The sequence below is a fragment of the Myotis davidii genome, unplaced genomic scaffold, assembly GCF_000327345.1.
Source record: "Myotis davidii unplaced genomic scaffold, ASM32734v1 scaffold1157, whole genome shotgun sequence".
NCBI lineage: Eukaryota > Metazoa > Chordata > Mammalia > Chiroptera > Vespertilionidae > Myotis > Myotis davidii.
Window position 1 is genome coordinate 26,114 of NW_006288436.1, and position 23,456 is coordinate 49,569.

The window sequence follows — 23,456 nt, forward strand, 5'->3', positions numbered from 1 at the left end:
TGTGTGGTGTTTCAGTCAACGTCCACCTAAGCTTAACCCGAGCATCACCACAACCCGTTCAATTATCTGAGGAAGTGAGACCCTGTGTTTGTGCCATTGGTGTATGGCCTGGGCATAGAGCAGGGGGTGTAAGGTGAGATAATCAGATGAGAAATTGGAGTTTTCTCAGGATTAAGAAGATAATGGAAGATTCCAACCGAGCGGAAGAAGCAGACAGGTCATAATAGTTAGATAAGACTTTCTTTTGTTTGACACTGGGACAAAATATGCCTTTGTATTTCTGTGTCCCTTTCTTTATATTTTGCCTACCTACCTTTCTATCATGTATATTTCCATCTGTCACTAATAGTATCTATCTATCATATATTATATTTATCTATCATCTGTTTTTTGTTATCTATCTATCTATCTATCTATCTATCTATCTATCTGTCTATCTATCATCTATCATTCATATGAGCTTTCTCTCTCTCATCTACCTACCTTCTATCATGTCTATATCTATCTATAACTATCTATGTATCTATATATAATTTATTATATTTCCCTATCATCCAACTATCTATCTATGAATCATCTATACCACCTTTCTCTCTCATTTATGTTTTATTTATATTAGAGAGAAAAGAAGGAAGAGGGAGAGAAGGAAAGGGAGAGAGAGAAAAACATTGAGCAGCTATGTCCTGAACCCCCCTACTGGGGATTGAGTCTGCAACCCAGGCATGTGACCCAACCTGGAATTGAACCAGCAACCTCTTGGTGCCTGAAATGATGCTCAACCAATTGAGCCATAGCAGCTGGGCGATGACTCTATTCTTCATTTTTTGAGGAGCCTCCATACCACCCAAAGTCAAATCCTCTTAGGTCACCATCTATTTAGTCCCCTGTACCCCCTTTTTAAAAAAGGTATATTTTTATTGATTTCTGAGAGGAATGCAGATTGAGAGAGAGAGCGAGAGATAGTAACACTAATGGTTAGAGAGAATCATTGATGGGCTGCCTCCAGCATGTCCCACACTGGGGATGGAGCTTGGAACCTGGGCATGTGCCCTGACAGGGAATCAAACAGTGACATCTTGGTTCATAAGTTGATGCTCAACCAAGAAGCCATGCTGGTTGGTCCCCTTTGCCCTTTTACTCCCTTCCCTCTGGTAATCACAATACTGTTATTTGTGTCTATGAGTTTCAGTTTTATATCCCCCCTGTGAGTGAAGTGATAGAGTTCTTAGCTTTTCCTGACTGACTCATTTTGCTTAGCATAATATTCTCAAGGTCCAATCATGTTGTTACAAATGGCAGTATTTAAGCTGTTCTCATGGTTGAGAAGTATACAATGCAATATGTAGATCATGTATCATAAAATTGTTTATTTGAAACCTATATAATATTATTGACTAACTAGAGGTCCAGTGCATGAATATGTCCACTGGCGGGATCCCTCGGCTTGGCTGGTGATCGGGGCCCATTGGGGTAAACTTGCCCAGTCCTGGATCAGGGCTGATAGGGGCAGCCGGCCAAGGAGGGACTGTGGGAGGTTGGCTCCAGGGCATGTTCACCTGTCTCGCCCAGTCCTGATTGGCTGGACCCCAGCAGCAAGCTAATCTATGGGTCACAGTGTCTACCCCTCTGGTTGTCAGTGTGCATCATAGTGATTAGTTGAGGGGTCGACTGAACAGTTGACCAATCAGTCAGACACTTAGCATATTAGGCTTATATTATATAGGATGTCACCCTAATAAATTTCATGAAAAATAGCATAGATCCTTGTTTTATACAGCTGCATAGTATTCCATTGTGTATGTGTACCACAGCTTTTGCATCCACTCATCTACTGATGGGCACTTGGGCTACTTCCAGATATTAGCTATTGTAAATAACACTGCTATGAACATAGGGTGCACATATTCTATTTGGTTGGTATTTTGGGCTTCTTAGGATATATTCCTAGGAGTGGGATCACTGGGTCAAATGGAAGTTCCATTTTTAATCTTTCATGGTGAGTGAACTAAGCCAGTCAGAGAAAGACAGTTACCACTGATCTCACTCATATGTAGAATCTAATGAACAAAATAAACTGATGAACAAAATAGATCCAGAGACATAGAAGCATGAGTCTCAGACAAATGGGGCCAGGAAGAGATGAACCAAAGAACTTATATGCACACATGCAAAAACCATAGATACATATTATAATGCAGTGATGTCCTGGGTGGGGGCATGGGTACAGGTTGGATGGGGTCTATGGGGAAAAGATAGGAACATCTGTAATATTTCCAACAATAAAAGATCAGTTATAACAAAAAGCCGTACTGGCCAGTGGACACATTTTAGGCATTTGCTCTTCTGACCTCCAAGGCACCCATTAGTACTGAATTAATTCACTGCGATTTTGGGACATTGTGACCGATTCTGTAGGAGACGGACACACCCTACCACTTGATCTATCCAAGAGAACACAGATAGCGCCTGGTTCCTTCTGGTCACCCGCCCCTCAGGTCAACACTGTCCTTAGAAGCCACGAGTATCCTCAGTGTTTGTCATGACGCTCAGATAAGGAGCTGATCTGAGTCCATAGACAGACCTCTTGTGGCTGTAGCAGGCCTCCGCCACCAGGACCACCAGGACCAAGAGAACCAGGCCAGCCAGGCTCAGCCGGACTTGGTTCTGGGGGGACACACTCCAACCAGCAGGTCCTGAGAGAGAAAGGACAGAGGTCACAGAGGAGGAGCCAAAGCCCCTCTCAGGTAAGTGCCCTCCGCCTGAGCTCATGTCTCCAGTCTCCTGGATCTGGGAGGTCGCTGCCCAGCCACCTTCTACATAAGCAGTATCTGCCTTCTTTCTTCTCTTCATTATGAGCCCTGTGGTGATAGCCTTAAGGAATTCTGGGGTCATGAAAGGCAAGTTTGGGGACTGGGTGAGGAGCTTTCAGTCTTCTCCATGGGAACCCTGTCTGGTCCTTTGGGACGCCCCTCTGGAAACTATTGACTCAGATGATGAGGAATGGCCTCCCTGATATTCCTTGTGTCTTTAGTCGAATCTTCTTTCTCCCTATATCTCTTTGCACCTAATCTTCCTTCACCTTTCCTGCTCCTTCTGCAAAGGCTACCAGTTGGCGCTGTCCATCCAGATACCACGCCTGTGCCATTGTCTTGCTTCTCCATTTCCCTTCCCCTACCAGGCACCTTACCATTAGCTTCCTCACTGCCAACTTCCATGGGTCCTTGCTTTACCTCCATGACTTGATTCCTAAGCCCTTTCTTATAGGACTTACTTCTACCTCTGGAATTTACCCAATAAATGGTCTCTTACACTAAAAAAAAAAAAAGACTACCCGTTACTCATCATGAGAACGGCTGGGTTCTGTGGGATCAGAATTGTCAGCGGCTTCTGCAAATGGGGATGAAATGGGGATGTTATGTTTTATCTGTGCTCAAATTTCTGCCTGGTCTGATTAGGGGTGAGGACCACATAGCTTTTGTGGAAGCTGACAGGGTGGACACGGCTTCCCACCAGTTACTACTCTAAGTGGACAGTGTCATCTTCAGAAGGGGATGTGAAGATGGACCAGTTTCCTCACCTCTGACCATAAGTTGCAATGGGTCGCTGGGGTGAGACCACATAGAGGAGTTGTTGTTGAAGCCACCATAGCATCTGTAGGTCCCTGCCTGAGTGGAGGTGACACTGTCCATGTGGAAGGTGATCAGAAGTCTATTGTCCTGGACTGTGTAGCTTTGTCTGTGGGTGAACTGAGGTGCACCATCTTTGGTGAGAATAAATGAATCAAACTTCATTCTGGAGAAACACTGTAACGTCACATTGTCTCCTGGAGCCACCATCGTGCCACTCATGCTCGAGAGTGAGGGTTTGTCATAAGCTCCTGAGAAAGAAGGACGTTGTTGATAAAGGGGAGGCCACGTCCCTTCCTGTCCCCAGCAGCAGATGTGCCTCTGGCTTCTATCCCCTCCATGTCCCGCCCGGAGGGAATGTGTCTCTGCATCATCCCAGATGCCTTCCTAGCGGTAGAGGTTTTGCTGCTTCCTGCTCTGTATCTCAGAGCCTGGTTCTCCCTCTGCAAAGAGGTCCCTCCCGGCTTTGCTGCCTGGGTCCCACTCACCCGTCATCACCAGATCCAGGTTGTCACTGGGCGGGGACCACTCTCCTCTCTCGTAGGAACAGTGGTACAGTCCTGTCCAGTTTGCTTTCATCTCTTGGATAGAGAAAGTGTTAGGTTTCCCAGCCACCAGCAATTTGCGTTCTTCCCTAGGCTCAAGTCCTTCCACTTTATATATCTTGTAGGCTTCAGAGTCCGGAGGCCCTTCGCACAGGATGGTCACTGGTTCATTATATAAAACCATGGGTCCAGGCAGAGCTTTCATAACAGGTGCGGTGAGACCAACTAGAAAAACAGGTAATAAATTTACAGGTGTAATTGTTTCTCATGCCACCCGCCACTTCCTCTCCTCTTAGCCAGAATTCTAAATGTCAAGACTCCTCTTCCCAGCCCCCAAGAGAGCTGATATCTGGCCAAACCCTACTCCATCCATGAACATTATGAGGATACTCAGCATTCTGAGCCTGAGTGTTCTGGGCTGGATACAACCCTGGGAAGAAACATTGGGAGAGAATGGCTCAGGCTTTTAAAAATATTTAAAGTTTCAGTTACAGTTTATATTCACTATCACTTTGCATTATTTTCAGGTGTATAACCTAGTGGTTAATCATATGCTTCAAAAAGTGTTTCCCCTGGCTATATCTAGGAGGCCTGGTGTGTGCGGGTGGGGTGCTTGTGTCTTTTGTGGAAGCAGATGGTGTTGCCAAGGGCTTCCCACCACACTCTTCTCTTTCTTTCAGTCACTCCCTAAGTGGACAGTGTCATCTCCAGAAGGGGACGTGGGGATGGATCACCTTCCTCACCTCTGACCACCAGCTGCAGGGGGTCACTGGGGTGAGACCACACATAGGGGTCTTTGCTGAAGGCACCGTAGCACATGTAGATCCCTGCCTGTGTGGACATGACATGGTCCATGTGGAAGGTGGCCTGCTGTCCATTGTCCTGGACTGTGGAGCTTTGTGTCTGAGTGGTGAGAAGTGCATCTTCTTTGGTGAGAATAAATATATGAAACGTGGTGTTGGAGAAACACTGTAACTTCACATTGTCTCCTGAAGCCACCACTGTGCCACTCATGCTTGAGAGTGAGGGTTTGTCATAAGATCGTGATAAAGAAGGAAGTTGCTGATAAAGGGGAGGCCATGTCCCTTCCTGTCCCCAGCAGCAGATGTGCCTCTGGCTTCTATCCCCTCCATGTCCCGCCCGGAGGGAACGTGTCTCTGCATCATCCCTGATGCCTTCCTAGAGGTAGAGGCTTTGTTGCTTCCTGCTCCGTTTCTCAGAGCCTGGTTCTCCCTCTGCAAAGTGGTCCCGCCCAGCCCTGCTGCCTGGGTCCCACTTACCCATTGTCATCCCTAGTCCCAGGGAGTTGCTGAGGGGGGACCAGAGTCCTCCTTCCATATAGGAACAGCAGTACAGTCCTATATTGTCTCGTTTCATCTTTTGGATATATAAAGTGTTGGTCCTACCAGCCACCAGTAATTTACTTCCATTCCTAGGCTCAGGTTCTATCTCTTTGTATATCTTGTAGGCTTCAGCGTATGGAGGCCCTTGGCACAGGATGGTCACTGGTTCATTATATAAAATCATGGGTCCAGGCAGAGCTTTCATAACAGGTGCGGTGAGACTAACTAGAAAAACAGGTAATAAATTTACAGGTGTAATTGTTTCTCATGCCACCCGCCACTTCCTCTCCTCTTAGCCAGAATTCTAAATGTCAAGACTCCTCTTCCCAGCCCCCAAGAGAGCTGATATCTGGCCAAACCCTACTCCATCCATGAACATTATGAGGATACTCAGCATTCTGAGCCTGAGTGCTCTGGGCTGGATACAACCCTGGGAGGAAACATTGGGAGAGAATGGCTCAGGCTTTTTAAAATATTTAAAGTTTCAGTTAAAGGTGATATTCACTATCACTTTGCATTATTTTCAGGTGTATAACCTAGTGGTTAGATAATCATATGCTTCAAAAAGTGTTTCCCCTGGCTATATCTAGGAGGCCTGCGTGGTGTGTGCGGGTGGGGTGCTTGTGTCTTTTGTGGAAGCAGATGGTGTTGCCAAGGGCTTCCCATCACACTCTTCTCTTTCTTTCAGTCACTCCTTAAGTGGACAGTGTCATCTCCAGAAGGGGACGTGGGGATGGATCACCTTCCTCACCTCTGACCACCAGCTTCAGTGGGTCACTGGGGTGAGACCACACATAGGGGTCTTTGCTGAAGGCACCGTAGCACATGTAGATCCCTGCCTGTGTGGACATGACATGGTCCATGTGGAAGGTGGCCTGCTGTCCATTGTCCTGGACTGTGGAGCTTTGTGTCTGAGTGGTGAGAAGTGCATCTTCTTTGGTGAGAATAAATATATGAAACGTGGTGTTGGAGAAACACTGTAACTTCACATTGTCTCCTGAAGCCACCACTGTGCCACTCATGCTTGAGAGTGAGGGTTTGTCATAAGATCGTGATAAAGAAGGAAGTTGCTGATAAAGGGGAGGCCATGTCCCTTCCTGTCCCCAGCAGCAGATGTGCCTCTGGCTTCTATCCCCTCCGTGTCCCGCCCGGAGGGAACGTGTCTCTGCATCATCCCTGATGCCTTCCTAGAGGTAGAGGCTTTGCTGCTTCCTGCTCCGTATCTCAGAGCCTGGTTCTCCCTCTGCAAAGTGGTCCTGCCCAGCCCTGCTGCCTGGGTCCCACTCACCCATTATCATCCCCAGTTCCAGGGGGTCGCTGAGGGGGGACCAGAATCCTGCTCCCATATAGGAACAGCGGTACAGTCCTATATTGTCTCGTTTCATCTTTTGGATATATAAAGTGTTGGTCCTATCAGCCACCAGTAATTTACTTCCATTCCTAGGCTCAGGTTCTATCTCTTTGTATATCTTGTAGGCTTCAGCGTATGGAGGCCCTTGGCATTGGATGGTCACTGGTTCATTGTATTGAACCTCGGATCCAGGCTGAGCTGTGATAACAGGTTTGTGATGCCGTGCTAGAAAAACAGGTAATAAATTTACAGCTGTATCTGTTTCTCATGCCATCCTCCATGTCCTCAACTTTATAGCCATGAGTTTAACTGCCAAGACCCCTCTTCTCAGCCTCCAAGAGAGCTGATATCTGGCCAAACTCTATTCAATCCTTAAACATTAAAAGGATACTCACCGATTGCAGCCTGAGTGCTCTGGGTGAGATACAATCCTGGAGAGAAATATTGGGTGAGAACAACTTCGTCTTAAAAATTTTTAATATTTTCAATTACAGTTTACATTCAATATTATTTTATGTTAGTTTCAGGTGTACTGCCTAGTGGTTAGAAAATCATATACATTATGAAGTGATTCCCCTTGCTATGTCCAGTACCCTTCTGGCACCATACATACTGGTTACAATAGTATTGGCTATATTTCTATGCCGTACTCTACGTTCCCATGAGTATTCTGTAACTCCCAATCTATACTTCTCAATCCCTTCTCCTTTACACCCAGTCCCAATACACTCTCCTCTGGCAACTGTCAGCCTGTTCTCCGTGTCTGAGAGTCTGTTTCTGTTTTGTTTGCTCATTCATATTGGAGAACAGCCCAGCCTTATGGAACCTCTGACCTGCCCCGGTAGCCAAGTATTTGCACCCTGACTCCTCTGTCCTGACTCACCGAGATAGAGCAAAATGGGAAGAACCACCGACATGATTCTGGGTCCTCTCTGGCCCGTTGGCTTCAGTGATACTGCCTTTATGCGGAACAGACTTCTCTGAAAGTCACACCAAGGAACAGGAAGTGGTGGGAGGGCCTTGATTCTCACTTCCAGAGTGAAGACATTTCACAACGTCTTCTGCTAAAGCCTTGCAGAGGTAGCTGATCATGATGTTAGTCATGTGAACTTGAAACCTCTATCATCCCAGTCTGGCCCTATTTTCTGTCCCCAATTCCTCATGGGCATTTAATCTTCCTGTATGAAGTGAGCAGTAAGTGGGACACAGATGAAGAACAGGACAGAAGTAGTTCCCAGTCTGAGATCGGCTCTGAAAAACACTGTGAGCTCATGGCTCCTGCTACTAAATGCAGAGCTTCCTCCTGATCATGTGCAAAATGGGTCAAAATTCTGTCTTTCTGCAAAGCTAGACTCACAGTGTGTGCATGTGGTCCAGAGCAGGCCTTCTTAGGGAGGCAATGACATAATTATTAGTTCTTTGCCGACTGTGCATGTTCCCACGGCATTGTTAGCACTGACTCTGTCCATGGATGAAAGTGATGAACCTAAGCAAGGTAATTTCACTGGGTTTTGCCACCCCTTGGTTCTTTTAATTTTGCTGGTAAAAGGAAAGAGGTTTATTTGAGTGCCGGCTTCTCTTCACCCTTTTTTTTTTTTTAAATATGTTTTTATTGATTTCAGAGAGGGCAAGGGGGAGGGAGAGAGAGGTAGAAACATCAATGATGAGAGAGAATCATTGTCTGGCTGCCTCCTGCATGTCCTCACAGGGGATGGAGCCCACAACCCAGGCATGTGGACTGACTGGGATTTGAACTTTGACCTCCTGATTCATAGGTCAGTGCTCAACTACTCACCCCCTTCAGCTGGGCAATGGGTCTTTCTTTTTAAACCATCTCACTGGCTGAACCTTACTGAGTAGCTATGCCATTCACTTTTCTCAATAAACATATATCTTAGATTTAAAATCTTCCCCTCTCTGCACCAACATGAGTCATTCTTCTACACAAATCTGAAGTAATATAACAGCTGACCTTTACTGGGTTTTCATTTTATCAAGATTCTGTGGAGAAAGTTGCATGTAATCTTCACAAGAACTGTGGTGATTGGGTTAATGCTTCAAGACTTTCTTTTGTTTGACACTGGGACAAAATATGCCTTTGTATTTCTGTGTCTCTTTCTTTATTTTTGTCTACCTACATTCCTGTCATGTATATTTCCATCTGTTACTAATATGTATCTATCTAAAAATCTATTATTTTTATCTATCATCTGTTTTCTGTTATATCTATCTATCTATCTATCTATCTATCTATCTATCTATCTATCTTCCATACCACCTTTCTTTCTCTCATCTACTTACCTTTCTGTCATGTATATATCTGTTGTAACTATCCATGTTTGTATATAATTTATTATATTTCTCTATCATCCAACTATCTATGAGTCATTTATATCACCTTTCTTTCTCATCTGTGTTTTATTGATTTGAGAGAGAAAGGAAGGGAGCGAGAGAGAAACATTAAGCAGCTAATTCCTGCATGCCCCCTACTGAGGATGGAGCCTGCAACCCAGGCATGTGCTCTGATCTGGAATTGAACCAGTGACATCTTGGTGCCTGGGATGACACTCAACCCACTGAGCCACAGCAGCCAGGCGATAACTCTATTCTTCATTTTTTGAGGAGCCTCCATACCCACCCAAAGTCAAATCATCTTAGGTCACCATCTACTTTGTCCCCTTTACCACTTTATTAAAAATATATATTTATATTGATTTTAGAGAGAGAGAAACACCAATGATGATAGAGAATCATTGATTGGCTGCCTCCTGCACCTCCCCACACTGGGGATGGAGCCTGACTTGGAATTGAACCATGACCTCCTGGTTCCTAGGTCGATGACACCCAACCACTGAGCCATGGCCGGGGCAGTCAGTTCCCTTTACTCTTTACTACCCCTCCACTCCTTCCCTCTGATGACACCACACTCTTGTCTGCATCTGTGAGTTTCAGTTTTATATCCCACCCGTGAGTGAAGTGATAGAGTTCTTAGCTTTTCCTGACTGACTCATTTCGCTTAGTATAATATTCTCAAGGTCAAATCATGTTGTTACAAATGGCAGTATTTCATCTGTTCTCATGGTTGAGGAGTATACAATGCAATATGCAGATCATGTATCATAAAATTGTTAATTTGAAACCTATATAATCTTATTAACTAACAAGAGGCCCAGTGCAGAAATTTGTGCACCAGTGGGATCCCTTGGCCTGGCCGGCGATCGGGGCCCATTGGGGTGATCTTGCCCAGTCCTGGGTCAGGGCTGATGGGGGCTGGCTGGCTGGGGGGGGAGGGTGGGAGGTGGGCTCCAGGGCATGTTCAGCCTGTCTCGCCCAGTCCTGATCGGCTGGACCCAGCATCAAGCTAACCTATGGGTCACAGCGTCTGCCCCTCTGGTGGTCAGTGTAGCGATTGCTTGAGAGGTCGACTGAACAGTTGACCAATCAGTTAGACACTTAGCATATTATGCTTTTATTATAAAGAATGTCACCCCAATAAATTTCACAAAAATTGCATAGATCCTTGTTTTGTACAGCTGCATAGTATTCCACTGTGTAAATGTACCACAGCTTTTGCATCCACTCATCTGCTGATGGGTACTTGGGCTGTTTCCAGATATTAGCTATTGTAAATAACACTGCTATGAACATAGGGTGCACATATTCTATCTGGTTGGTATTTTGGGCTTCTTAGGATATACTCCTAGGAGTGGGATCACTGGGTCAAATGGAAATTTCATTTTTGATTTTTCTTGGTGAGTGAACTAAGCCAGTCAGAGAAAGACAAGTACCACATGACCTCACTCTTATGTGGACTCTAATGAACAAAATAAACTGATGACCAAAATAGATCCAGAGACATAGAAGCATGAGTCTCAGACAAAGGGGACCAGGAAGAGATGAACCAAAGAACTTATATACACATATGCAAAAGCCATGGACACAGATTATAATGCAGTGAAGGCCTGGGTGGGGGCATGGGTGCAGATTGGAGGGGACCCCCACCTGAGCTCATGTCTCCAGTCTCCTGGATCTGGGAGGTCGCTGCCCAGCCACCTTCTACATAAGCAGTATCTGCCTTCTTTCTTCTCTTCATTATGAGCCCTGTGGTGATAGCCTTAAGGAATTCTGGGGTCATGAAAGGCAGGTGTGGGGACTGGGTGAGGAGCTTTAAGTCTTCTCCATGGGAGCCCTGCCTGGTCCTTTTGGGATGTCCCTCTGCAAACCATTGACTCAGCTGATGGGGAATGGCCTCCCAGATATTCCTTGTGTCTTTAGTCGAAGATTCTCTCTCCCTCAGTCCCGTTGCACCTAATCTTCCTTCACTTTTCCTGCTCCTTCTGCAAAGACTACCCGTTGGCACTCTCCACTCAGAGAGCACGCCTGTGACATTCCCTTCTCTCTCCATCTCACTTTTCCTTCCCTGCTTCCCCTTCCAGGCACAATACCTCTAGGTTCCTCACTGCCAAACTCCACAGGCCCTTGTTTTACCTCCACAACTTGTTTCCTAAGCCCCTTTCTTCTAGGACTTACTTCTTCTACCTCTGTCACTTACCCAATAAATGGTCTCCTTACAGTTAAAAAAAAAAAAAAAGAGTACCAGTTATTCACCAGGAGGACAGCTAAATTCTGTGGGATCAGGATTGTCAGCAGCTTTTGCAAATGGGGATGATTTCCTTATCTGTGCTCAGGCTCCGTCTCCGCAGATTCACAATGACCTATATACTCTCCCAGCCCCTAGGTATGTGTCAGAGGCCTGTATGATAGGTGAGTGGTGAAGTCCTCATAATTTTTATGGAAGCTGATAGTGTGGACACGGCTTCCTACTAGTCACTGCTCTAAGTGGACAGTGTCATCTCCAGAAGGGGACGTGGGGATGGACCAGCTTCCTCACCTCTGACCACAAGCTGCAGTGGGTCACTGGGGTGAGACCACACATAGGGGTCTTTGCTGAAGGTACCGTAGCATCTGTAGGTCCCTGCCTGTGTGGAGGTGACACGGTCCATGTGGAAGGTGGTCTGCTGTCCATTGTCCTGGGTTGTGGAGCTTTGTCTCTGGGTGAGCTGAGGTGCATCTTCTTTGGTGAGAATAAATGCCTGAAATCCGATTCTGGAGAAACACTGTAACGTCACATTGTCTCCTGGAGCCACCATCGTGCCACTCATGCTCGAGAGTGAGGGTTTGTCATAAGATCCTGGGAAAGAAAGAAGTTTGCTGATAAAGGGGAAGCCACATTCATGCACTGTCCCTTCTTATTTTAGGGAGTAGATGTGGCTCTGGCTTCTATCCCCTCCATGTCCCGCCCTGAGGGAATGTGTCTCTGCATCATCCCTGATTCCTTCCTGGAGGTAGAGGCTTTGCTGCTTCCTGCTCCGTATCTCAGAGCCTGGTTTTCCTGCTTTTCCTGCTGCAAAGAGGTCCCGCCCTGCTGCCTGGGTCCCACTCACCCGTCATCACCAGATGCAGGATGTTACTGAGCGGGGACCAGTGTCCTCCCCTCTGATAGGAACAGCGGTACATTCCTGTCCAGTATGGTTCCATCTCTTGGATAGTTGAAGTGTCGGTCTTCCCAGCCACCAGTAATTGCTTTCCAGCCCTATATTCAGGTTCTTCCTCTTTATATATCGCGTAGGCTTCAGCATCTGGAGGCCCTTGGCACCGGATGGTCACTGGTTCATTATATAGAACCATGGATCCAGGCAGAGCTTTGATAACAGGTGGGGGGAGACTTGCTGGAAAAAAGGTAATAAATTCACAGGTGTATCTGTTTCTCACGCCACCCTCCACTTCCTCCCCCTTTACAGCCACTAGTTTAAATGCCAAGATCCTCTTCCCAGCCCCCAAGAGAGCTGATATCTGGCCAAACCTACTGAGTCCTTGAACAGTAAAAGGATACTCAGCATTCTGAGCCTGAGTGCTCTGGGCTAGATACAACCTTGGAAGGAAACATTGGGTGGGAACAGCTCAGGCTTTTAAATTTCCAATTACAGTTTACATTCACTATCACTTTGCATTATTTTTAAGTGTATAGCCTAGTGGTTAGATAATCATATGCTTCAAAAAGTGTTTCCCCTGGCTATATCTAGGAGGCCTGCGTGGTGTGTGTAGGTGGGGTGCTTACAGCTTTTGTGGAAGCAGATGGTGTTGCCAAGGGCTTCCCACCGCACTCTTCTCTTTCTTTCAGTCACTCCCTAAGTGGACAGTGTCATCTCCAGAAGGGGACGTGGGGATGGAGGGCCTTCCTCACCTGTGACCACAAGCTGCAATGGGTCGCTGGGGTGAGACCACACATAGGGGTCTTTGCTGAAGGTACCGTAGCATTTGTAGGTCCCTGCATGTGTGGAGGTGACATGGTCCATGTGGAAGGTGGCCTGCTGTCCATTGTCCTGGGCCGTGGATCTTTGTGTCTGGGTGAACTGAGGTGCGTCTTCTTTGGTGAGAATAAATGCATCAAACTTGAAACTGGAGAAACACTGTAACTTCACATTGTCTCCTGAAGCCACCACCCTGCCACTCATGCTGGAAAGTGAGGGTTTGTCAAAGGTTCCTGAGAAAGAAGGAAGTTTGCTGATAAAGGGGAAGCCATATCCATGTGCTGTCCTTTCCTGTTCAGGGGAGCAGATGTGGGTCTGGCTTATCCCCTCCATGTCCTGCCCTGAGGGAATGTGTCTCTGCATCATCCCTGATTCCTTCCCAGAGGTAGAGACTTTGCTGCTTCCTGCTCCTTATCTCAGAGCCTGGTTCTCCCCTGTGCAAAGAGGTCCCTCCCGGCCCTGCTGCCTGGGTCCCACTCACCCGTCATCACCAGACAGAGGATGTTACTGAGCTGGGACCGTTGTCCTGCAATTCTATAGGAACAGCGGTACAGTCCTGTCTGGTCTGGTTCCATCTCTGTGATATTTAAAGTGTTCCCAGCCATCAGTGATTTACTTGTGTCTTTAGTTGAAGGTTCTCTCACTGTATGTATCTCGTAGGCTTCAGCGACTGGAGGCCCTTGGCACAGGATGGTCACTGGTCTATTAAATGGGACAATGGATCCAGGCAGAGCTATGATAACAGGTGGGGGGAGATTTCCTAGAAGAAGCGGTAATATATTTACAGGTGTGTCTGTTTCTCATGCCACCCTCCTCATCCTCCCTCTTACAGCCAAAATTTAAAGGCCAGGACCCCTCTTCCCAGCCCCCCAAGAGCTCAAATCTGGCCAAACCCTACTTAGTCATTGGGAATATTAAATGGAATACTCACCTTCCTGAACCCAACTGCTCTGGGTTAGATACAACCCTGAAAGGAAACACAGGTGAGCACAGCCCAACCTTACAGAACCACCTTCCTGCCCGCCCTTCTGTCCAGACTCACCGAGGTAGAGCAGGGTGGGAAGAACCAGGGACATGATCCTGGGTCCTGGCTGGCCGCTGGACTCAGGAATGCTGAGCAGACTTGTGTGAAAGTGATCCCGCCCTCCTGGGAGTGTGGGTGTGGCCCCGCCCCCAAAGGGAAAGGGAAGGCGGGTCCACATCCCTTTTCCTAGTTCCTCTGGGAGGCCTGCAGCCACAGCTGACAGCATGAAGTCATTAACCATCTAAACCTCAAATTGCTGTCAGAGCAGAAGGAGATGTAGGTGTCGTGTTCCTGGGGGGCAGATCCCCAAGGTCCACCGCTCCTATTGCTGGACCCGCCCCGGTAGTGCCTCGCCCACTGTGGCTGTCTTGTCAAGGGCTCGCTAATAAATGTTGCCACTATAGCTCAAAAACACCCCCCAAAACACGAAAACAAACCAAAATAAACAAAAAGAAACAAGAACCCCTGCTGTCAGTCTAATCTGATTTGTATGTTCTGGGCCCCACTTAAATTTTTTTTCTTTTTCCCGTTTTAAAAAATATTTTATTGATTTTTTACAGAGAGGAAGGGAGAGGGATAGAGAGTTAGAAACATCGATGAAAGAGAAACATCGATCAGCTGACTCCTGCACACCTCCCACTAGGGATGTGCCAACAACCAAGGTACATGCCCCTGACTGCAATTGAACCTGGGACCCTTCAGTCCGCAGGCCGACGCTCTATCCACTGAGCCAAACCGGTTAGGGCCCCACTTTAATCTTTTTAAGTAGTGGATGGGGTAAGACAATCACAGGATAATGAACAGGAAAGTAATAATTTCTTTTTTTAAATCCTCACCCAAGGACATGCTTTCCCCCATTGATTTTTAGAGAGATTGGAAGGGAGAGACAGAGATGAGAAAAACACTGATGTGAAAGAGACACATGGATTGGTTGCCTCCCTCAGGCCCCTGACCAGGCCGGGAGCCTGCAACCGAGGTACTTGCCCTTGACCAGAATCAAACCCGGATCCTTTGGTTTGCATGCCGATGTACTATCTACTGAGCCAAACTGGCTAGGGCGCTGTCTCTCTCCCTCTACTTCTCTCTCTCTCCCTCCCACCTCCTCTGTTCCCCCTCCTCCCTTCCTTCCACTTTGTCTAAAAATCAATGGAAAAATATCCTCCAGTGAGGATTAAAAAAATAATTCTTACTGGAGTGTAAGAATAACATTCCCCCCCGCCCAGGGAATGCTAGGCCATTCTCTCTCCAGCCTCCGTTCCATGAGATTCATGGCTCAAGGAAGTATAGGGGCATTGAGGTGGAGTTCCCATTGCCCCTCTTGGTTGCAGGTGGGATGCTGGGCTAGAGCTGCTGGTGACTAATTGCGAGGGTGCAAAGCTCCTGCTGATGACGGAGCAGCAATGAGGCTGTGGCATGTGTGGTCTGTGGTAGGATCGGCAGTGCCCACATCAGACCTGGCCTGTGGGAGTATCAGGGCATCCCTGACCAGGCGTCTCCAGGCTTGTTCACCAGCCCTCAAAATCATCCTGAAGCTCACACTCTAACCTGACTCTCATTTAAAAAAAAAAACCCAAGCCCAACCAGCGTGGCTCGGTGGTTGAGCTTCGACCCATGAACCAGGAGGTTGAGGTTTGATTCCCAGTTAGGGCACAGGCCTGGGTTGTGGGCTCAATTCAGTAGGAGGTGTGCAAGTTTCATCGATGTTGCTATCTCTCTCTTCCTCTCTTTTTAAAATCAATAAAAATAGTAAAATTTAAAACAAATCAACATAAGTAGCTTCCATTGGTATAATCTGACAACAGAAATTTATGATTGAGATGAAACGGAATTCTTTAGAAAATTTTTTATTCATCAATTTTATTTTGAGAGAGAGAAACATTGATTTGTTGTTCCACTTATATATGCATTCATTGGTTGATTCTTGGGTGTGCCCTGACTGGAAATTGAACCTACAACCTTGACATATCAGGACCAACACTCTAACGAACTGAGCTACAGAGCCAGGGCTAGAAATAGCAGAGATGTAATGAGTGGTTGATTCTGGGGCTTATAGGAAAGGGAAGAAGTAAGGATGGATTCCCCCACATGTTTATTTGAGTTACTTACTGAAGTCTGGTACCATAAACAAGGAAAGAAAAAGCTTGTGTGTGTGTGTGTGTGTGTATGTGTGTGTGTGTGTGTGTCCATCATCAACGTAGAGTAACATGGTGTAGAGGTTGTAATTGGAGGTGTCTGTGGCTGAAAAGAAGGGTTTTTTTTCCAGAACTTAGAAGATAATTAAATGCTCTACTCAGAGGCAGACAGGTCAAAAGTAGTTAGATAGGGTTTCCTGTCTCTGACACTAGGGAAAAATATCCATACCAACCAATCCATCCATCCATCCATCCATCCATCTATCTACTATCTATCTACCCAGCTGTCTACCCATCTATTCATCATCCATATGTCCATCATCCTTCCATCCACCCATTTATCATCCATCTATTATCTATCCAACCATCCATCTATTTTCCTTCCTTCCATCATCTATCCATCTATCCATCCGCTCATCTAACTGCTATCTATCTACCCATCTGTCTGCCTATCCATCTATCCATCATCCACCTGTCTATCTATCCATCCACCATCCATCTATTCATTCATCTATTGTCCATCCATCCATCATCCATCTGTCTATTCATCCTTCCATCCGTCCATTTATTACCCACCATCTATCCATGATCCTTTATTCCTTCATCAACCATCCACCCATCCACCCATCTATCTAATCTATATCTAATCTATCTCCATCTGCCAGAGTCACAAATGGAGACCTTAAACACAACAATGACTATTTTTGTTAAAGAACCATTTCCAGGCACACTCCTTAACATTTCTTTGCTCTCAAGCTGTTTTGGCTTCAGCTTTTAGGAGCACAGACCAGAAGGTGTCTGTGTCCACTGGTTTGGCTTATATGCATGCATACAAGTCCTTTGGTTGATTTCTTCCCCTTACCCCTACCCTCCCCTACTTTCCCTCCGGGAATTGACAGTCTGATCACTGTTTCTCTGGCTCTGGATCTGTCCCTGTTCATCAGTCTATGTTGTTCTCTATATTCCACAAATGAACCTGGGTTTCCGTAGTGTAGTGATTATCACGTTCACCTAACACAAATGAGTGAGATCTGACTGGCTTATTTCACTTAGCATAATGCTCTCCGTTCCAGTCATTTAGTATTTGGCCTTTAGAGAAAGCCTGCTGATTCCTGACATTGAATGACAGTCACACCAGCAATAGAGTCTGAGGAGGCACTCAGGAAAAACTTCCTAGAAAGAGTTTTGTGTGTGCATAGTTCAATGACTTTTACTGTTTCCCAATTTATGCAATCATTGCCACAATCCAGTTTTAGAATCTTCCACAGCTCCACTAAGATTTCAAATTCCCCTTTACAGTTTACCCCATTTCTACCACCAGCCCCAGGCAATCTACTTTGTGTCTCTACAGGGTTGACTTTCTTGGAAATTTCACAGAAATGGAACCACTTAACAAACAGGCGGTCTTTTGCATCTTGGCATAATGTTTTTATCTGTGTTGCAGCATGCATTAGTACCTCATTCCTTTTTTTTGTTTTGTTAATCCTCACTTGAGGATATGCTTTACCATTGATTTTTAGAGAGAGTGAAAGAGGGGGAGAGAGAGAGAGAGAGAGAGAGAGCGAGAGAGAGAGAGAGAGAGAGAGAAAAGAGACACATCCACTTGTCTTGGTGGGGATCCAACCTGCAACCCAGGTACGTGCCCTTGACCAGGAATCAAACCTGAGAATCAAGCCCAGTGTTTGGGCTGATGCTCTAACCATGGAGCACACCTGTCAGGGCAGCACCTCATTCCTTTTTACTTTTATTGATTAGGATATAATTGACATATTGCATTGTGTGAGTTTAAGGTGCACAATGCGTTGATCTGATACATTTATACATTGCGATATGATTGATTGCCACTACAATGCTAGTTGACACTGCCATCACCTCACATAATTACCATTTTTTTTTGTTTTGTTGGTAGGAACAGTTCATATCTCATAGCAACTTTCAAATACATAATATCGTGCTGTTAACTAAAATGACTATGCTGCCGCCCTAGCTGGTCTGGCTTAGTGGATAGAGTGTTGGCCTATGGACTGAAGGATCCGGGTTGGATTGCAGTCAAGGGCACATGCCTGGGTTGCGAGCTCCATCCCCGGTAGGGGGTGTGTAGGAGGCAGCCAATCAATGCCTCTCTTTCCATTATTGATGTTTCTATCTCTTCCTCCCTCTCCCTTTCTCTCTGAAATAAAAAATATATTAAAAAAGATTTAATAAAAAATTTTAAAATGATAAAATTACTATGCTGTTTACTAAATCCTCAGGACTTCATCATCTTAGAAGGGGAAGTTTGTATCATTTGCCTTACATCTTCCCATTCCCCCCTCCCCCCCCAACCACCATTCTACTCTTTGTCTCTATGAGTTCAGGTTTTTAGATTCCACTTATAGGTGAGATCATGCAGTATTCGTCTTTCTCTTATTTCACTTAGCATAATGTCCTCCAGGTTCATCCACAGTGTCACAGATGGCAGAATTTAGGGAGCTTATTTTGAAGCAGGTGGTTTTGAGGTTGAGGTGGGTTTAATTTCTCCCTTTCCAGGTGACTGTCCTGCTCTCTTCACCTCATTCACCTGCTCCCTTGCAGAGACTGCGGCCTGGCTGGGCTCTGTTTTAACGACACTGGGTGTTCTGTTAAAGTATTTTTGATTGTGGCTTCTTATCAGTTCACCCCGTGCTCTGTTCTGGCCATGTAGTTCCTCTTTTTCATATTTAGTCACCATTTCAGGATCTGTCTGTCACACCCAAACTCACTGCAACAGAAGTCTGTTGAAGTCCATTCCTTTCCTTGCCACCCATGAATTCTGTGAACTTGAGGGGGATGCCACTCAATATTTCACTCTCAATTTCTTCACTTGTCAATGTGTGGGGCGGTGTTCAGAGTATACCTATGGCGTCTGTTGTAGGAGGTCATGGTTCGATTCCCGGTCAAGGGCACATGCCCTGGTTGCGGGCTCATTCCTCAGTAGGGGGCATGTAGGAGGCAACTGATCAATGATTCTCACCATTGATGTTTCTATCTTCTCTCCCTCTCCCTCCCTCACTGAAATCAATAAAAAATATATATTTTTAAAAGAGTATACATATCCCTGACTGGTTTGGCTCAGTGGATAGAGCATCAGCCTTGTGTACTGAAGAGTCCTGGGTTTGAGTCCGGTCAAGGGCACATACTTTGGTTGCAGGCTAGACCCTCGGCCCTGCAACCACTTAAATAAAAAAAAGAGTATACAGACATCATAGGATGATTAAAAGAAGTAATGTAATAACTGGCTTATGATACATATGAGCCCATACCTATATATGTAATTATTTTTGCCTTCCAGTTGATTTTCTGAACCCTAAACTAGGTAGGTCATGAAACAATTGTATGCTTTAATTTATGTATGTGCTGACTTACTAATTTAGTTAGCTGGCTAGTTATTGTGCTGAGCTAACACAGTGGTTCTCAACCTTCTGGCCCTTTCAAGACAGTTCCTCATGTTGTGACCCAACCATAACATTAGTTTCGCTGCTACTTCATCACTGTCATGTTGCTACTGTTGTGAATCGTCATGTAAATATCTGATATGCAGGACGGTCTTAGGCGCCCCTTAACAGCTCGAGGCACTGACTTTCATGCTATCCTTTTTCTTTTTAATCCTCACCTGAGGATATTCTCATTAATTTGACAGAAAGATAGAGAGAGAGAGAGAGAGAGCCACCTGAGGATATTCTCATTAATTTGACAGAGAGATAGAGAGAGAGAGAGAAAGAGAGAGAAACATTGATTCTCATATGTGCCCTGACTGGGGTTTGAGCCCCAAACCTTGGTGTATTGGGAAGACACTCTACCCAACTGAGCTACCTGGCCAGGGCCTAATATATGCATTTTATTGAACATAGAATGTGCATGCATTTCAATCTACTTAGTATAATGCTGGAAGCACCCAATTGCAACCCCGTCAGTGGTTCTCAACTCCTGGTGACACGTGACAGTGTTTGGAGACCTTTTTGGTGGTCACACCTGGAGATGCTATTGACACCTCGTGGATGGGGGCCAGGATGCTGATAAGCACTCTTCCATAGACAGGACAAACCCCCTCACCCCCACCCTGAAGAATCGTCCACCTGGAGAGGTTGAAAACCCCGCCCTCGATGACCTAGGAGTGAGATTGAGCATTGGAATCACCCGGAGAGCTTCTGACCAGTTCAATTAGGATCACCCCACATAGGGCCCAGGTCATTTCAATGTGAGTCTCGTTTTCAAGGTGGACAAGCACCCATTGATGACCACAGTGGGGCTATTTCAATACCGTGGGCGGGAAGATCTGCTCCCTGGCCAATCACGGAGCGCAGGCGGGCAGAAGAGCTGCTCTGAGGGTTCCTTTGCGTGGGACACTCTCAGACCAGACCTAAGCCTTCGCCTCAGGAGGTGAGTACCAGCTCTTGACCTCTTTCTCTGTCTGTCTTTTAAGTCAATAGCAGTTACTGGCTTAGTCCCTCTGGTTCTATTTTGTTGCTGCCTTTAAAGGGTCGCTGTGAGACTTTTAGAGGGATGTCTTGAGGTCCTCAGGCCGAGCTCTCTTTCACAAGGATGAGAAAACGGGTTGAGAGGGGGGGCAGCTCCCCGGTGTTTCCATATGCAATTCCCACCCCCCCCTTCTAAGGTCATTTCTAAGTGTTCCGTTGAGGTATAATTCCATCTCCTAAAATCCACCCGTTTTAAGCGGGCCGTGACTTTTAGTAGATGTACGGAGTCGGGCAACCCCTGCCACAAACTGATTTCAGGATATTTCCGAGGCCCCATTTGTGGCGTCCTGCCCGCCCCCGCCCCCCAGCCCATCACTTCGAGTGGGGCATGGCTCTGAGCTTCAGTCTGTATTTATTTTTATTGTTGATACTATTACAGATGTCCTTATGTTCCCCCCACCGCTATTGCCCATTTCCATGGAGCCCCCCACCCCCTTTCCTCTGGCCAGCACCACACTGTCGTCTGTGTCTCTGGGTGATGCTCATATGCTCTTTAGCTAATCTCTTCACCTTCTTTTATCCAGTCTACCCCTCCACACCCCCTTATCTCTATTCTCTATTAGTCTTTTCCATGTATCCAAGCCTCTGGTTCTATTTTGTCCGTCAGTTAATTTTGTTCATTAGATTCCCTACATAAGTGAGATCATGTGATGCTTGTCTTTCTCTGACTGGCTTATTTCGCTTAGCATAATACTCTCCAGGTCCCTCCATGCTGCTGCAAAGGGTAAGAGATCCTTTCGTTCTCACAGCTGCATAGCATTCCATGGTGTAAAGGTACTGCAGCTTTTTCATCTACTCGCCTACTGATGGGCACTGGGGCTGTTTTCGGTTTTTCATCTGTAGATTGGGAGGTATCAGAACTGGATGCAGCTTTTTATTCGCCTACTGATGGGCACTGGGGCTGTCTTCAGTCTTTCATCTGTAGATTGGGAGGTATCAGAACTGGGTCCCAAAAGACGGATACAAGTGTCACAGAAATGCAGGCTTTGGGACAGTGATGTTATAGAATTCATAGTCCCCTCCCCTTCCCTCCTCCCCCAATGCCTATGGTGACAGTACGCCGGCACTGTTGCTAATGACACGCATCACGTCTGCAACAATTCTGTCCTTCTAGGCTGTAGGACAGCACTTCTTCCCAGCAGGTGCCTTTGTGCCTTTATTTAAATTTTTTTTTTGGTGTAGCATGACCAACTTTTATTCACTTATTTTTCTATTACAGTTGATACTCAATATTTTATATTCGTTTCAGGTGCACAGTTTAGTAGGGGCCTTTATCTTAAATTTAAAAAAATTTAAATTGATTTTAGAGAGGGAGGAAGAGAGAGAAAGATTGGTTTGTTGTTCCACTTATTTACACATTCGTTCATTGCTGTTTTTTTAAAAAAATATATTTTATTGATTTTTTACAGATAGGAAGGGAGAGGGACAGAGAGTCAGAAACATCGATGAGAGAGAAACGTCGACCGGCTGCCTCCTGCACACCCCCCACTGGGGATGTGCCCGAAACCAAGGTACATGCCCTTGACCGGAATCGAACCTGGGACCCTTCAGTCCGCAGGCTGACGCTCTGTCCACTGAGCCAAACCAGCTAGGGCTCATTGCTGTTTTTTTAAAAAAATTTTTAATTGATTTCAGAGAGGAAGGGAAAGGGAGAGACAGAAACATCAATGATGAGAGAATCATTGAGCGGCTACCTCTTGCATGCCCCACATTGGGGGTCGAGCCTGCAACCCAGGCATGTGCCCTGACTGGGAATCCAACCGTGACCTCCTGGTGCATAGGTCGATGCTCAACCTCTGAACCACGCTAGCTGGACTGTTGGCTGCTTCTTGTATATGCCCTGCCCGGGCTTTGGCCTATGGGGAGGATGCTCTATGCAGCTGAGCTATGGGGCCAGGGCCCTGGTGCCTTAATTTTTATTTCACCAGGAGGATAGGGCCTCCCAGGCTCTTTCTGCTCAGCTCCTGCCTGGTTATCAGCTCCGGCCTTTATCCTTCCTCACTCAGACCTTTCCCCAGGGAAATGCTAGTCACCTGGCTCCACCACCCACTCCCTGCTTGTTGCTCGTTTTCCTAGGCTCCCTCTCAAGTCCTATCTGCCCGCGTAGGGGAGTTGGCTGGACCCCCCTCCCACCTCCCCCGCGCATGTGGGTGGAAACTGGATTTCAGTGACTTATAACCCACAGGGAGCAGGGTCAACGGGGCTTCCAAAACGTGCACACTCCCTACCTGTTTGTAGGAAACCTTTCTTGCTTCCTCCTCCGCCTCCACCCCATTTCTCCCTCACAGAGCTAAGCCCCACCTGCTGAGTGGTCCGGAGGGCTCACACCTCCTCGCACCACGTGGCTCTGATAGCTAGTGTGGTTTTGCTGCCCTGGGCTCCCTTCCTGGAAGGTGAGCAGATCTCAGTTGGTGTTTTGCTTTTTAAAAATACGCTTTTACCAATTTCAGAGAGGAAGGGAGAAGGTGAGAGAGAGAGAGAGAAACATGCATGATGAGAATCATCAATTGGCTGCCTCCTGCATGCCCCACACTGGGGATCTAGCCCGCAACCCAGGAATGGAACCATGACCTCCAGGTTCATAGGTTCACGCACAACAGCTAACCCATGCTGGCCGGGCAGTTGGTG

The 23,456-nt window shown here is 46.4% G+C and overlaps 1 protein-coding gene across 1 annotated transcript in view; it reads right to left on the reverse strand.

Moving 5' to 3' along the window:
- The window catches only part of LOC102774273 (leukocyte immunoglobulin-like receptor subfamily B member 1), a 29,690-nt gene extending 15,438 nt beyond the window's left edge, over window positions 1–14,252 (reverse strand). The window contains exons 1-2 of the mRNA XM_006760307.2: window positions 14,219–14,252; window positions 13,110–13,409 (exon numbers count right to left, since the gene is read on the reverse strand). Coding sequence (XP_006760370.1) covers window positions 13,110–13,409; window positions 14,219–14,252 — 334 coding nt within the window. The remainder of the gene's footprint in view (window positions 1–13,109; window positions 13,410–14,218) is intronic.
- Between the last annotated feature and the right edge of the window lie 9,204 nt (window positions 14,253–23,456).